Source organism: Akebia trifoliata, chromosome 13, assembly GCF_017979445.1.
Source record: "Akebia trifoliata isolate Shusen 1 chromosome 13, ASM1797944v1, whole genome shotgun sequence".
Classification (NCBI taxonomy): Eukaryota; Viridiplantae; Streptophyta; class Magnoliopsida; order Ranunculales; family Lardizabalaceae; genus Akebia; species Akebia trifoliata.
Window position 1 is genome coordinate 8,946,771 of NC_141387.1, and position 17,590 is coordinate 8,964,360.

General features: G+C 43.6%; 1 protein-coding gene across 1 annotated transcript; it reads left to right on the forward strand.

The window, feature by feature from the left end:
* The first annotated feature begins 6,767 nt into the window (after positions 1-6,767).
* On the forward strand, positions 6,768-8,053 carry LOC147387725 (uncharacterized). Its single transcript, XM_086420229.1, has 2 exons — positions 6,768-7,339; positions 7,447-8,053. The coding sequence occupies exons 1-2, from the start codon at positions 6,768-6,770 to the stop codon at positions 8,051-8,053; spliced, it is 1,179 nt and encodes a 392-aa protein (XP_086276355.1).
* The last annotated feature ends 9,537 nt before the right edge of the window (positions 8,054-17,590 follow it).

Sequence of the window (17,590 nt, forward strand, 5' to 3'; positions counted from 1 at the left end):
CCTTATTTAGATTTCATATATCAAATCAAAACTCGATCAGGCCTGGGTAAGTTTCAATGCTTATCGTCTCAGTTCCAAGTCCAATCTAACCCACCCTTATTAGGTTGGTTTTAGATAGACTAGAATCAAACCTAGACTTGATCCAACAAGACTAAGTTGGGCCTCTTTAATTCAATATAATATTGGATCGGTCTTGAGTCAACCATCTCTTAATTCGATCAAGACCTGATCTGATAAAATGTGGGAAAGTATATAAATTGTACTAATATTTCGTTTATATATGTAGCCTATTTAGATTTTATATATCAAATCAAAATCCGATCAGGTTTGGATAAGTTTCAATGCTTATCGACTCAATTCCAGGTCCAATCTAACCCACCCTTATTAGGTTGGTTTTAGATAGACTAGAATCAAACCTAGACTTCATCCAACAAGACTAAGTTGGGCCTCTTTGGGGGTCTAGATTTTCGTGGTTCTACCTTGTCTCAATTAATAAAGTACAGAGTTGGGCGCGACCTTACTTTGTCCTAAGTGGCAGAGCATTTAGTTGGGACCCCTTTGGGGATCTAGGTCTTTGTGGCTTTGCCTTGTCTTAAATAATAAGGTGTAGAGTTAAGCGATCATATTTTGTCCTGAGTGGTAAAATATTGAGTTGGGCCCTTTTGGGGGTTTGGATTTTCGCAACTCTACCTTGTTTTAACTGATAGGGTGAAGAGTTAGGCCTGACCCTACTATGTCTTAAGTGGCAGAGCACTGAGTTAGGCTCTTTTGGAGGTTTGAGACTTTGCGGCTCTACCTTGTCTTAAGTAACAGGATGTAGATTTCGGTGCGACCCTACTCTGTCTTGAGTGGCAGAGCACTAAGTTGGGCCCCTTTGGAGGTCTGGGTTTTCACGACTTTGCCTTGTCTTAATTGATAGGATGCAGAATTGGGCGCGACCGTACTTTTTCTTGAGTGGCAGAACACTAAGTTGGGCCCCTTTGGGCAAGATAACAATATTACGTTATTCAGACCGTACACGTGTCCAAGCTGATTAATTGATACTTTGAGTAAGCTAATACATTTGACCCTACCCAACAGTAGGATAAACCAAGGTAGAGACGTCTAACCTAATTGGTAGGACATGACAGCATTAGTAGAGACCTAGCTTGCCTGGTAGGGCATGCCTGGTCTAAGTACCTGCGTAATCTTAGTTAATGCATATCAAATCCAAAGATCTCGAAGGAGATCTTCCCCAGAATTAGGGACTCAATCCCAGAGATCCTAATTCCATTTAGGATCCTTGCAATTTGAGGATTCATCATGATCACATCCCGATTAAGGGAGAAATCATAATTTGGGGGAAGATCTATAAATAGAGAGATCAATAGAGACAAGAGGATCTTTTGGCTAATCGAAGAAAGAAATAATATGTTTCCTTATTGTTCTTTTGCAACTCTAACTTGAACATCGAAGGGTCATTGACAGGTATCACACCGGTTGATAGGAAAGATGAGGAAGCAACTTTGGTTTAGTAGAGTAGAGTCCATCAAGGTATCACCAGATTTCTCCTCTACACCTCTTATTATCCATGATTATAAAATGAAGAGAAAAGGGAAATGAGAAAATCCCCTTTAGACAAATATACATAAAATGTTACTTTTGCGAATTTAACGTCTAAACCAAACTACTTGTTTTCATTGAAGGAGAGCTGCATATAAGAGTTCGTTCCAAGTATCGAGTAGCCCTAGAAGACACCAATGGTTGTAGCCCAAATCCTTGTGCTTGCCACTATAAAGGAACGGGTGCGCATCTTTCTCCAGTTGCGATAACCTTGTCATGCTGAGAGGGTACACAAGTTTTCTTAGCCTACTCAACACTTTGTTCACCACTAATGTAGCCTCGGCTGGACCACCTGAATATATCGACCCAAATACTGGTTGTGTCTCACCCTTGCCATCCTTCGATGGTTTATGCCAATCCTTCCCTTTGGATTAACAAACAAATAACGAAACAATTAAGTTCGTTAATCAACATTTGACTTTTTTTTTATTGTATGATCTCCTGGATAAGACCCTGTGGACCATTGTTTTGAAAATCAGTATGATCACTCATGATATATCTCTTTAAGGAATGTGTGATTGCAAGATAAATAATTCAAGGGAAAAAAGAATTCCTCGGGAAAATGGATTTCTTGACAAAATGTTACACTTAGGAAAATTTGAAAACGATGGTTGGTTGTATGATCTCCTTGCGAGTTTGTTCTGTCAGAGGGGGACATTGTTTTTTAAGGAAAATGATTTTCCCACAAAAATGCACAAACATATACTTCCAATACGGTAATAAGGATTTGGGCTCTATAATAAGGATTTAATTCAATATAATATTAGATTGGTTCTAAATCAACCATCTCTTGATTCGATCAAGACCTGATTGATAAAATGTGGGAAAGTATATAAATTGTACTAATATTTTGTTTAAATATATGTAGCCTATTTAGATTTTATATATCAAATCAAAACCCGATCAGGCCTGGGTAAGTTTCAATGCTTATCGATTTAGTTCCAGGTCCAATCTAACCCACCCTTATTAGGTTGGTTTTAGATAGACTAGAATCAAACCTAGACTTGATCCAACAACAACCATGACATTTAATTTCACTACTTGGTGTATCATAAAAAAAGTTGGTGTGGCAATATAAACTCTCTTCTTGTGATTAGGTAAAAGTGAGGGCTTACTCATAATGTGTGGGAAAAATCCCTTGGAAGAAGACTTTGGTTTTGATAGGATTAACATTACTATATACCCATCTGGCCCACGTTGTCATCCCTTTATAAAAAGCAATTAGACAGTTCATATCTTTATACAACTTGTTCTCCTCTTGTATGTAATCCCATCTACAACACAATCATTGTTTGTGCTATACGATGATCGCGACCGATAACTTGTGCAGATTCATGATTAAAGGAAAGGATTTTCTTACATTTCTCAATAGCGGCATATGTGATAGCATTAACGTTGCGAGATGCTATTGATGCTTTAATTTTTGTTTTTGTAGTCGATTGGAAGATGAGAAGCTAATATCGTCCCACCGGGCGTGCCAGAAATTTGACTACAACAAATTTTAGAAATTTACCTCGAGATTCATGAAATAAGATCACAAATGATTTTATATTGATTTTGATGAAAACGAGAGTACAAATTTCAGTGTTATCATCTGATTAACAGTCAAGTACAAAATAGTGACGTATGTAACTTTTCTTTTCTCTAGACTTTGTGTTTTATCGACTAAAAATGTTGTTTTGACGATGACTTTATTTGTGCTTGATCTTCTGTAAAGATTTTTGTATATTTTTTTTTATTTGGACTTCCCGTTTTATCAGTTGAGAAGGATTTCTTGACTTCCGGAGAAGAGCTTGATGCTTGATCTTCTCTTTAATCAAAGTCTGGATCTCTGAAGAACTTTGTTTTGTCTTTGGAGGACTTGAAAGCTTCTTCTTTTCTAGAGGGAGAGCTTCTGTCTGTGAGAGAAAATGATCCAGATCCCCTCCTTAAGTAAGGGAGGCTCTTGTATTTATAGACTTAAAGATAATTTAGTTTTCCAACTATACCCCAACTTAAAGAGATTTGATTAGTTTGTTTAAAGGTTAAATTTATCAAAATCTAATTTTCAAGGATTCTATAGATTATTATTGGGCCAAACTCATTTATATAGGTGTATGGCCCAATATTTAATATGTGGATCACTTAAATTTGTTGGATCATGGGCTTTATCTGTGAAAACCCAAATCCAAACTATATTAAGCCCATCTCAATCAATGAGTAATAATTTAGACTTGTAGGCCCAATTTTAATTTAAAGGACTTTTGTTAATTTAGAAAACGATGGGGACCCGTTTAAATTTTGATGCCTACACATAGCAAAGGGAGTTTTGTAACTAATCAGAGTAGTTATAAATTGGGGATGCATCCAATGCACTCAGGCTCATGTGATTGGTGGATCTCAGATTCTATCAACAATTTTTTTTTCCATCCAATAGCTTGGTTTAGACCTATCAATGGATAGTCGAAAATTCGAATTCGTATTTGAAATTTCGAATATCGAATTTGAATTCGAATACATTCTAAGTATTCAAATAGATTTTGGATACGAATTCGGATGTTGATACATCCGATCCTATACCAATGTAAAATACTTATATCATACTTTTAATTTATATCATGTATATAAATAAAAGTATATGACAGGTTTTTGACAATTTTTCAATTAAATAAAAGGTGTAAGACAGTTTTTTTATATTATATTATATATATAAGGGGAAATGTTCAGCAACAAACATTTTGGCAAAACATTTTTCAAAATATGGGTTAGAAGTTTTGGAATGGGCTGATTTTTGGTGAGGATGATCTCTACACTGAGGAGATCAACATCATCAAAAATCAGCCCATTCCAAAACCTCTAACCCATATTTTGAAAAATGTTTTGCCAAAATGTTTGTCAAAATGTTTGTTGCTGAACATTTCCCATATATATATATATGGGAAATGTTCAGCAACAAACATTTTGACAAACATTTTGGCAAAACATTTTTGAAAATATGGGTTACAGGTTTTGGAATGGGCTGATTTTTGGTGAGGATGATCTCTACAGGGAATAGATCATCATCACCAAAAATCAGCCCATTCCAAAACTTCTAACCCATCAAAAATGGTTTACAAAAAATGGACGGTTCACAATTTTTCAACCTGTTAATATGGGGCTAGAAGTTTTGGAATGGGCTGATTTTTGATGAGGATGATCTGCTCACCGTAGAGATCATCCTCACCAAAAATCAGCCCATTCCAAAACCTATAACCCATGTTTTGAAAAATGTTTTGCCAAAATGTTTGTCAAAATGTTTGTTGCTGAAAGGGACCCTATATATATATATAGGGTCCCTATCCGTGGCCAACAGTTTGGCAAAACATTTTGGCAAACACTTTTTCAAAACATGGGTTAGAGGTCTTGGAATGGGCTGATTTTTGGTGAGGATGATCTCTACGGTGAGGAGATCATCCTCACCAAAAATCAGCTCATTCCAAAACTTCTAGCCCCATTTTACAAGTTGAAAAATCGTGAACCGTCCATTTTTTGTAAATCATTTTTGATGAGGTTAGAAGTTTTGGAATGGGCTGATTTTTGGTGATGATGATCTCCTCACCATAGAGATCATCCTCACCAAAAATCAGCCCATTCCAAGACCTCTAACCCATGTTTTGAAAAATGTGTTTGCCAAAATGTTTGCCAAACTGTTGGCCATTGAACGCTACTCATATATATATATATATATATTATATATATATATATATAGAAATAAATGGTGTAAGACAATTTTTCATATTATATATTATATATAAATAAAAATCTGACAGCTTTTCAATTAAACAAAAGGTGTAAGACCTTTTTTTATATTATATATATAAATAAAAGTTGTAAGACAGTTTTTTATTATATTATATATAAATAAAAGTCTGACAAGACACTGTTTTCTTTTTATCATTATACATCTTTAGTCTCATACACTGTTAAACGAGTCCCGTTGTGAAGCGGACAGTCCGCTTCCAATTTTGAAGAAACCCTTCTCGTTATAAATACGCGGCGTGTAATATTTGTTTCACAATCAATATTTTTACAAAAATTTAAATTATCTATTAAAAATGCCATGTGTAATCCAATGGAGAGGATTACTTCAAAATTTTGGAGGAGATCGCCCACTTCAAAGTTTTTTTCATGTTCAACACCTTCCCCATAATGTGAGATGAGAAAAATGAGGAGATGTAAAAAAGTGAGAGATTTTAAAATTTTAATTATCATCGAGACTTGTATTTTCTATGTAGATATTGTGGGGGAAAATTCTTGAGCACGGACACGTGGCTCGATCAGGGGCCAAGATTAATGATTTGAGGTCGTGGCTCGGTTTATTAACCCCGACGAATGCTTCTATACGAAGCTCGGAACTAGGCCATCAGCCAGTGAAGCGGTCTGGGCAACTGCCTCTTAGGTCGGTATGACAAGCCTGACAGGCGTGCCAGCAATAGACAGCCAGCTCTAACAACCCACGTCATGTCAGGCCAACTCTGACTTTCTCAGAAGTGATGGGGCAGTTGCAACAACTCCTGCAGCTGACATGTCAGGGAGTAAGCTAACTACCCTAAGTCACCTCAAGGGGTGGCACAGAAAACGATCAAGTTGAACGCCTATATAAGGAAGAAAACTACGAGTAAAATAGGTTCGAATGCTCCTTCTCTAAAACACACTACACTGATCAATTTTGCTAACTTGATCGTCGGAGTGGGCTGTTTTGCAGGTCCCCCGAGCTTAAAGAGAAGGAAAGTGTAGAGCCATTTCGTGCATCTACAATTTGGCGCCGTCCGTGGGAAACTTACAAGGAGAAAAACGACCAATATGGGAAGAACTAGAGGCGAAAATCGTGGAGAGTCATCAAATCTACCACCAACAGACTCGCCCCCAAATGCGCCGGATCCAATGCTAGCAATGTACAACTTACTCACAGAGATGAGAGAGGAAATGCGCAGGGGGTTAGAGAAACAAAATGATGAGATAGTGAAAATAAAAAAGGAAAACGAAGAGCTCAGGCAAAGGTTAGGCGAGCGTGCGGAGACCGAGGAAGGCCCAGGGGCAGAGCAGAGTAGCGACCATCCTGTTCGAGCGGCAAGAACGGAGGTAGATTGGACTGAAGATTCAGCAGCAGTAAAAACGCAGCAGGGAAGCTCGAAGTTAAAGAAACCATGACGAGGAAGGAAGTGGAGGAGATGCTCAAAAGGAGGGATGAGGAATTCGCGCGAGGAAAGGATCCCGCGCAAAAGGTACGGAACGCAATTCGGGAACTCAAAGGGACACCATTCTCGCAGGCGATAATGAAGTCAGAACCACCCAGGTCGTTCCACATGCCAAAGTTTGAAACTTATGACGGGACGCGAGATCCCATGGACCACATACTGCACTACAGAAGTCAAATGGTGCTGTACCAAAATGATGATCCGTTGCTCTGCAAGCTGTTTCCGTCAACCTTGAGGCTCGGGACCATGATGTGGTTCCAGGCCTTACCAGCTGGGTCCATTACGAACTTTTCCGAGCTGGAAGAAACGTTCGTTGGGCAGTTCGTGCACCTGCGAAGGAAGAAGGTCGGAGTTAACACTCTATTTAACCTTCGACAGGAGCCCGGGGAGAGTATTAGGTCGTTCGTAACCCGTTTTCGAACGAGAGCCCTGGACGTAGAGGGCATGGACGAGGCCACAGCATGCGCGGCGTGCATCGCTGCGGTGATCCCGGGAACACGGTTGCATGAGTCCTTGATCAAGTTGATCCTACTCGTCTAGAAGATTTGTATGCGAAGGTGGAAAAGTACATCCTGGTGGAAGAATCTGTGAAGGGCAGAAGAAGAAGCACCTAGACAGTGGCTAACAGCGAAGGAGGAGTAGACGCTTCAAAGGTATCGACCCACCCCGGAGTGGAAGGAAGTAAGAAAAGGCGGAGAGATTCGAACGAGCAGTCGTGGTGGAAAAGAGGCCGGGTGTATACCCCGCTCAACGAAAAACTATCCGTAATACTGAGGCACATAAGGAGGGAGCCCGATTTCGTTCAGCCGCCATGGGGGTATAAGGGGAAACCCAGAAAACCATTCTGCGAGTATCATGAGGCTGAGGATCACCCTATTGAGGACTGCTACAGGCTGCGCCATATCATCCAGGATATGATCGAAGCAGGGAAGCTCAAAGGTTATGTTTCCGCGGGAGGAAGGAGAAGTGGGGAGACTACCGAGAGAGCTGAGCGAAAGCCCGAGCAAAGAAGGCCAGCTAAAGGAGGGCGTCGAGAGACGGAAGAGCGCAGGATAGTTCATACCATCACAGGATTATTAGGGGCCGAAGTGCCGTCTAGGCGGGAGATTCGAGAGAAGGTAAAAAAGATCCGACATATGGTCGGGGTTAACAGCGTGGCGTCAGGAGTACGGGTAGTGGAACGACAAACCACGGAGCAGATCCCCGGGCAATCGTATTCACAGAGAGTGACCTAAGGGGGACGGCAGGGCCCCATCAGGACGCGTTAGTAATCGCGCTCCCAGTGGGAAACGTCGAGCTCCGAAGAATACTTGTGGATTCGGGGAGCGCGGTGGACATTCTCTTCCTAAGCGCGGCTAAGAGAATGGGGGTTTCAGGTAGTTTGGAGCCAACGCCGACCCTCGTCTATGGGTTCAACGGTGCCGCTAGCAGTTCGGTAGGAGAAATTACACTCCCGATCTCAGCAGGGTCTAAAGTGGTAATGACAAGATTTGTGGTAATAGATGCAGACTCGGCTTATAACGCGATCTTGGGCCGAAGATGGATACACGAGATGAAAGCAGTCCCGTCAACCTACCATCAAGTTATTCGTTTCCCGGGTAAGGAAGGAATAATAGAAATCAGGGGAGATCAGGAGATGGCGCAGAGGTGTTTTCACCTGGCTTTGAAGCAAGACCGAGGCCCCGAGGCCGTCCCACCAAAGAAGAGAAAGGTAACTCCAACTGTTAATGAACATTGTAGCAATTACAGAAGCAGCCGCTGCGCGAGCAGCGAGTAACAGTTGAGGAAGTCGAAGCCGTGGATCTCGGGGGCGATGGAGGACAGATAGTTAGTGTCGGTACCACGATGTTGCAGGAGGAGAGGGCAGCACTACTCAACTTCTGAGGGCAAACAAGGATGTATTCGCATGGTCATTGGAGGACATGCCTGGGATAGACCCGTCGGTGGCGTGTCATAGATTAAATGTTGATGAAAGCTTCCGACCTATTAGGCAGAAGCCACGGAGGCTGTCGCCGCGCCTCAGGCAGGAGGTGAATGAGGAAATCGAAAGCTTTAAGGCCGGGTTTATCAGGGAGGTAGAGTACCCAGAATGGATAGCGAACATAGTAGCAGTGCCGAAGAAGGATGGAAGGGTGAGAGTGTGCATTGACTTCACGAACCTGAATAAGGCGTGCCCAAAGGATAGCTTCCCGCTGCCAAGGATTGATAGGTTGGTCGATGCCATTGCTGGACATGAGAGAATGTCGTTTATGGACGGATATTCGGGGTGGTATAACCAGATCCCCCTAGCAGTGGGACCAGGAACGAACATCATCATTCATTACCGAGCAAGGGCTGTTCTGTTTTAAAGTTATGCCGTTCGGTTGAGAAATGCGGGGCAACTTACCAGAGACTCGTGACAAAAATGTTCGAAGGATTGATCGGGAAGACTGTGGAGGTATATATCGACGATCTGTTGGTAAAAAGCAAGAGAGCGGGAGACCATCTGGCAGACCTTAAGCAAACATTTGATCGGCTGAGGGGTTTCAAAATGAAGTTGAATCCGAAGAAGTGTGTCTTCGCCGTTTCCTCTGGGAAATTCCTCGGGCACATTCATCACCAGGAAAGGTATCGAGGCAAACCCAGACCAGATCCGGGCGTTGGTAGAAATGCCGAGCCCCGCTAACAAAAGCAGGTGCAGAAGTTGGCAGGGAGAATAGCTGCGCTGAACAGGTTTATCTCCAGGGTGTCCGATCGATGCGCCCCCGCTCTTCGCGTTATTGCAGAAGGAGAAGAATTTTGCATGGAGTACGGAGTGCGAGGTAGCCTTTAGCGACCTAAAGAGGTATTTGGGGCAGCCACCGATCCTTAGCTCTCCGGAAGATGGAGAGGAGCTGGGGATTTATCTGGCGACCAGTCCATCATCGGTAAGCTCAGTTCTCTTTAAAGTTGAAATGGGACGGGAATATCCTATTTATTACGTCAGCAAGACATTGGGCATATCGGAGGTTAAGTACACCAGGACGGAGAAGGTGGGATTGTCGCTTGTTTACTCGGCGCACAAGCTCAGGCCTTACTTCCTTTCCCACCGCATCCGAGTTGTGACGGACACCCCGCTTAAAGAAATGATGCACAGATCTGAAAAGTCGAGGAGGATGGCGAGGTGGGCTGTAATCCTCGGGGAGTACGACTTACAATTTGAGTCCCGGACAGCAATAAAGGGGCAGGTATTGGCAGATTTCCTTGCGGATTTCCCGGTTGAGGATCCGAACTGGGAAGAGTTGGAAAATGAAGACGAAGGGGCAGAAGAAGTGGAGCTATGGGACAAGCAGGCAGGATGGAGAATTTTTGTCGATGGATCGTCAAACTACTCAGGCTCGGGGGTGGGAATAGTAATTGTAACGCCGAGCAATGATAGATTGGAAAAGGTCATCAAACTCGGGTATGGGGCATCAAATAATGAAGCTGAGTACGAGGCAGTTATCCACGGGCTGAGAATGGCAAGTGAGTTGAAAATCGGCCGGGTAAAACTATGCACCGACTCTCAACTTATAGCCAACCAATGCAACGGGAAATTTAGAAGCAAAGGACGAACGCATGGCGAGATACCTGATCTCAGTCAAATGAGAGATTGAAAAGTTCGACCAAGTGGAGGAGATATGCCAGATACCCAGGGACGAGAACAGGCATGCAGATTCATTGGCTTACATTGCCTCAATGCTAGGAGAGACGGAGGGACGGTCTTTACCTGTGGAATACCTGCCTATAGCAAGCATCGAACATGAGGAGAGAGAGGAGTGCGCACAGGCCGAGAGAACGTCGGGATGGATGGAAAAATTCACTCAGTATCTGCGCTCAGAGGTTCTGCCAGCAGACAAGGGGGAGGCCAGAAAATTGCTCCGGCAGGTCGGCAAGTACACTCTCGTTGGGGAGGAGCTGTATAGAATGTCTTTCGGGGGACCACTTCTTAAGTGCCTTTCTAAGGAAGAGTCCGAGCTCATAATGGCGGAAATCCACGAGGGAATCTGCGGTAATCATTCGGGAGGACGGTCGCTCGCCAACAAGATTATCACTCAGGGCTACTTCTGGCCAAGGATGCAGGAAGACTGTAAGAGGTATGTGAGGACCTGTGATCAATGCCAAAAACACGCCCCCATGCATCTGCAGCCAGCCAGTGAACTCCACCCTATGAAGTCACCCTGGCCGTTCTCGATATGGGGGATGGACATTGTGGGACCTCTGCCTCGGGGAAAGGGGGGCAAGCTATTCATCCTAGTAGCCACGGATTATTTTACTAAATGGGTGGAAGCTGTTCCCCTTACACGGATTCGGGAGGAAGAAGTTATCAAATTCACGTGGGAGCACATCATAACGCGGTTCGGGATCCCTTATGCACTGATCTCTGACAATGGAACTCAGTTCAAAGGCAACCGCGTGCAGTCGTACTTCAAGGAATACGGAATCCGTTCTCTGCAATCGTCGCCAAGATATCCACAGGGAAATGGCCAAGCTGAGGCATCAAACAAGACAATCCTCGCAAACTTGAAGAAGAAGCTGGAGGAACACAAGGGAAGATGGGTAGACGAGCTACATAGTGTCCTCTGGGCGTACCGAACCACGGCGAGGAGGGCAACAGGATTTACTCCGTTCGTACTAGCCTACGGAACGGAAGCCGTTATTCCAACCGAGATACAGGTTCCTACAACGAGGACGCTAGTGGCCGAGACCGAGTTCAATGACGAATTGGTGGCACGAAATTTGGATTGGTTGGATGAGACACGGGAAAGGGTCATAGAAAGATTGGCACGGTACCAACAGGTGTTGAAGAGGTCTTATGACCGGAAGGTGCGTCTCAGAGAGTTCAAAGTCGGAGATATGATTCTACGAAAGGTATTTTCTAACACCAAGGAAGTCAATAACGGTAAGCTTGGCTGTAACTGGGAAGGCCCATACATCGTGCGCAAGATCGGGGAAACAGGCGTGTACTACTTAAAGACGCCGGCAGGGGAGGAGATTCAATCACCATGGAATGTATTCAATTTAAAGAAATATTATCAATAAAGCCATCTTTGCGCCTATGCCTGCTGTTCAAAGAAGAGCCTTGGTCCCACCACGGGGGCCAAGCCCAACTGGGGAGTTGGTCTAAGGAAAAGCCTCGGCCCCTCCATAGGAGCCGAGCCCAACTGAGGAGTTGGTTTGAAGGAAAAGCCTTGGTCCCACCACGGGGACCAAGCCCAACTGGGGAGTTGGTCTAAGGAAAAGCCTCGGCCCCTCCATAGGAGCCGAGCCCAACTGAGGAGTTGGTTTGAAGGAAAAGCCTTGGTCCCACCACGGGGGCCAAACCCAACTGGGGAATTGGTCTAAGGAAAAGCCTCGGCCCCTCCATAGGAGCCGAGCCCAACTGAGGAGTTGGTTTGAAGGAAAAGCCTTGGTCCCACCACGGGGACCAAGCCCAACTGGGGAGTTGGTCTAAGGAAAAGCCTCGGCCTCTCCATAGGAGCCGAGCCCAACTGAGGAGTTGGTTTGAAGGAAAAGCCTTGGTCCCACCACGGGGACCAAGCCCAACTGAAGATTTGGATTAAGGAAAAGCCTTGGCCCCTACACGGGAGCCAAGATAAACTAAAAAAAAATCTAATCTAGTACGGAGTCGGGGCCCGGTTCTTTGCTAGCATCAAGTCCACGGAGAAATCTTATGGTCGAGACAGGATGTCGGTCTTGGACAAATGACGAACCCAAGGGCTTAAATATAATAAGCTATTTCGTTTGTTTTTTTTAAGCAATATGCATTAACATAAAAAGCAGGGAAAAGAAAGCAAGAAAGGACAAGAGTCTCAGAAAAACATCTATTTATATATATTTTCGTTGATTGCATAAGAGATTACAAAAATGGGCCCCAAAAAAGGGGTAAAGAAAAGAAAAAAAAAAAGCTATACATCCGATTCAATCACAACCGCGGCATCATTGGGAGCTTGGTCTTCAACTGGTGCAGCTGGGACTTCGAGAATCGGCTCGGGAGTGGCAATCGGAGCGGCTTCTGGGATCGCCTCTAACTTTTTTGCTAACGCCTCGGCTTTCTTCAGTTTTGCCTTCAACTTGTTGTAGGCCGTCTCCCAAGCCTCCTCTGAGGAGTCCAGCTGGGCTTGGAGGGAATTTAGTTGATCTTGGAGGGCCCTCTCCTGCTCCGCCTCTTTCGCTCTCACCAGCTCCTCCAGGGAGGAGATCTTCCCCTCCGCCAGGGCCAACTTATCCTTGCTCTGCTCCAGCTCGGATAGTGTGCTATCCAAGCTCGATTGGAGCCTCTGGGAATTGGCCGCAGCCGCATCCCTTTCAGCCTGAAGCTGAAGAACACGACCTTCCGCGGCCCGAAGGGTATCCACGGAGGCGTCGCGAGACTCTACGAGCTTGGTCATGGCGTGCTGAGCCTGATCAGCAAAAGAAAAAAAAAACGGTGTTAAAAGGACGGAGAAAAAGAAAACAAAACACACAGTAAATTAGGAGAAAAGGACTAGTATCTTACCACGGCCAAGGCTCGGAAAGCGTCGCGTGAGAATTTTGCCGAATCAGCTGCAAAACTCCGGCGAACTTTCTCGACGTCGCGAGGGAGCGCAGACGCATCAAAAATTGCCCGGGCTACCGCCGGGTCAGATAAGGCGGAGTCCTTATCAGACACCGGCCTCCCCCGGATCATGGGTTGTACCACCCATGGAGAGGGAGGGGGCATATTCCCCCTTTGAGCCGATCCAGCCGAAGATGCCTGGGTTGGCTCGGCTGGATCATTGGACTCCTCGGGTGCAGGAGGTGGTGGTAACTGGAAAATGGGAGCCGGAGATCGAGGCCCCCTCCTTAACCTCTTGAGGAGAGGCTGATGATCTTCCTCTTCTTCCTCCTCCATGGAGGCGCGAACCACCCCGACAGCTCCAGTAGGCAGGGTCGGCGGAGCCTCGTTTATTTCATCCTCGGAGTCTGATCCGAGGACGGGTGGGGGTCGCTTGGATTGAAGCGCCATATCGGAAGGACGGATGGTAGGGGGTAGAGCGGCTGTGGCGTGGTGGTAGAGATCGGTATTGGAGAGAAGATGGGTGATCACCACAGATTCACCAGGGAATTTGTCCTTAGTCGGATCTGCGCAAAATGGAACAGCAAAAAATCAGTATACACAGAAAACAACAACAAAAAAAAAAAAACAACAACAAACAAGAGAGAAAACCAGGGAACACTCACCATGGGGATTGAAGGAGTGGTATAGCAAGGGGGGAAGCTCGTCCCCGGAAGCGCCTTCCCACCGACCGGAGAGTCGGATTGGAAATAAAAACCAATCCTTGTCAGAGTCGGGAAGCTCGATCAAGGACGGCTTCCCTCTCCTCTTAGAAAGATAAAAGAAGCCCGGCCTATTCGGACATTTTTTAAGGACAAACTGCGCCCTAATGTCCGGAAGACCGAGCTGCAGGCCTTCTTCCAGTCTATCATTCATCAGCTCAAAGCCTGTATTAGACGGAAGAAGTTCCCGCTCATTTGGCCGGGAGCCCTCCTGTAGAAGTTTAGTACCTCTCGAGTAAGCCTACTGAGAGGAACTCGGAGGCCAGCCTTCAGTTGCCCCCAGTGTACCACAGTGGCACTTGAGGAACACTCACGCTGGGTCAGGGTCTCATCCACGTAGGATAGACCCACGCCGCTGGGGATGCCGAAAACATCCCGGACGGCGTCCAGCGGAGGGCGAACGGGGGAATGAGTTTTCCCCTTGGCCATTTCCTTTTAAAAAAGAGAGAAGGGTGATAGAGGAGAGGGGAGAGGCCTCGATCTCGTTACCTCACTCTTCGAAGAAACTGAAAAACGTCCGGTCGCCGGGCGGCAAAGGACTGAATGGCACGGCGAGGGCGCGGCGGAGGCACTGACGAAAACAGGGGGCACGCGAGGAGACAACTGGACAGCGTAACGGCGAGGCAAATGAGAGTGAAAGCGACAATGAGGAATGGATGGGGCATTTATAGGCCTGAGAAACCTCGAGATGCGCGATTGAAATCAACGGCTGAGACCTCTTAGGCCATAATGATGAGACATTAATTGCTGGAAGATCCGATATGACCGTTCGAAATTCGCACGTGAATCAAGCCATTAACCGGGCGCCACGTGTACTCCATGTAATAATTGCGCCGTTTAAACCAACAGACAGGGCGCGAACTGCGATAATAGCCCAACCGACCGCCGCCCTCGAGAAGTGAGAAGGCTAAGTAACGATTCGCCATAAAGATATCATTAATCTTAGCTGAGACCCAATAAGAAGCATCCACGTGTCAATTTTTTGTTGTGTTAATATTCCCGAGTACCCGATCATTCTGACCGAGCCCTCGGGAGGGGTATTGGGGGGAAAATTCTTGAGCACGGACACGTGGCTCGATCAGGGGCCAAGATTAATGATTTGAGGTCGTGGCTCGGTTTTAACCCCGACGAATGCTTCTATACGAAGCTCGGAGCTAGGCCATCAGCCAGTGAAGCGGTTCGGGCAACTGCCTCTTAGGTCGGTATGACAAGCCTGACAGGCGTGCCAGCAATAAACAAGCCAGTTCTACTAACAACCCACGTCATGTCAGGCCAACTCTGACTTTCTCAGAAGTGATGGGGCAGTTGCAACAAGTCCTGCAGCTGACATGTCCAGGGAGTAAGCTAACTACAACACCCAAGTCACCTCAAGGGGTGGCACAGCAGAAAACAATCAAGTTGAACGCCTATATAAGGAAGAAAACTACGAGTAAAATAGGTTCGTCGATCTCCTTCTCTAAAACACACACTACACTGATCAATTTTGCTAACTATGATCGTCGGTGGTTTTGCAGGTCCCCCGAGCTTAAAGAGAAGGAAAGTGTAGAGCCATTTCGTGCATCTACAGATATGAAGGTGGAACTATATTTAGAGATGTTAAGATGTTCTCACTTTCGTCTTTGATTCGTTCTTTCATTATTAAAGTAAAGTAGATAGAATCTAAAAAAGATAATAAAAAATTATGGATATCTTTTGACATGTTGAAGATTCATTGATTTGAGCAAAAATAAGAGTTATTAACTGAGGTTCAAGATGAGGGATTTTTTATATGATTTGAAAATAAAAATCTAGGGTTAGAAGACGAATGTGCTTGTGTTTGATTAAAAATCAAGGATTTTACAACTATTTCTTCTCTTCTGTAAGTTTAAACTTTTTTTTTCTTAATAAAAAAAATTAATTTATTAATTTTCATGGTTTACTTGGTTTAAAAAACAAAAAAAATTAAAGATTTTTTTTTATATCCGAATTCGAATCGAATAATATCGGATATTTGATAATTCATTCGGATGCGCATTCGAATATTGGTCAGTGATATTCGATCGGATTTGAATTCGAATTCGGATATCACTATATATATATTTTTTTTCGGATTCGAATTCGGATATAGCACTATCCGATCGGATACCTATCCGTTGACAGTCCTAGCCATATCCATAATCAAAATGTCAGTTTTACACTCTTTTTCACTCCACTTATTTATATATTTTTTTTGGTCCATCTTTTGAGGGATTGATGCATAAAAAATAGTCTCATTTGATAATTTTTAATTGGAAAATGATTTATTGTCTGGGTTGGACACTAGGTTCAATATTGAGTTGATCTAGTAGTGTGTAAAGAATCATTGATTTTTTAAACTTGTATCTCGAAGAAATAAGTTTATAATTATCCGTACATTGTCAGGTCAGCTCAATATTGAACCCAATGTCCAATGCAGGCAGTGTAGCGTGACTCTTTTTAATTAGTGGATTTGAGCCTTTTTCATCATCGACCCACAAATCACACATGTAAAGAGATTTAGGGTTTCAAATTATTGATTAATGAATGATCCTAAATTTCGACCCCTGAAATCATTAATCATGCCTTTTTCTAATATGTATATAAATTCATGAAAATATCTTATATAAATCCAAAAGTGATTCCTCTGATGTATTGGTGGACAGAATTAATGGATTCTGACTTGCCAACTACTCTTACCCTTTTTTTTTTTGTTTTTTAACTTTTATTATATATAAGAGTTGTACACTTTTTCTTGAGACATTTAACGTGTGTTTTTATATTGGACCTTCGTTTTCAAACAAACTTTCAAAAAGTGTTTTCAGAATGATGAGAAGATATGTCTTCAGAGTCGTAATGCATGGAATGACCTCTATTATTAGAGTATTAATATAAGAGTATTTAAGGGTATTTTAATATTTTCATCTGTTTTTATTTAGAAAAAAGTTCCTCCACGAGCGTGTTTTAAGTAATTTATCATTTTATTCCCAAGAGACTGACTATATTTTGTTTAATCACGACAATCCGTGAGCAAGAAGATTCTCTCTTCTCTTTGTCCTATTCTTCCCATGGCTTTGTTTAATCACGACAACCCGTGACTAAGTAGATTCTCTCTTCTTTTATTTTAATTTTATTAAGGTCACATGCTTATACAGTCCAAATTAATGAAAACGTTTCCAAAATCATTATATTAAGTTGTCTTGGACAATTGGTCCATGATTATTGCAATTGAAAACCTAACACTAGGAAGAAATAAAGCACATTGCCAGTTGACTCGGATCCTAAACCATCGTAAACAGGAGCAGAGCCAGGGTTTTCTTGTAGTGAGGACAAAGCATGGTTAATTGTATAGTTGAAGAACTTGAAGATGTATGATTTTAGAGAGAAATTCAGAGATTTTTTATTAAATGTTAAAAGAAAATAATATTTAGATCATTTACAATTAGTACATGAGAAGGTCTTGCCAAAAGGTAATGTCAACA

What these genes read in the sequence shown, in the direction of transcription:
- LOC147387725 (XM_086420229.1), top strand. Translation starts at nt 6,768, where the DNA reads ATGACGAGGAAGGAAGTGGAGGAGATGCTCAAAAGGAGGGATGAGGAA. An exon ending in TTGCATGAGTCCTTGATCAA is followed by an intron (nt 7,340 to 7,446) that starts GTTGATCCTACT and finishes AGTGGCTAACAG; the next exon opens with CGAAGGAGGAGTAGACGCTT.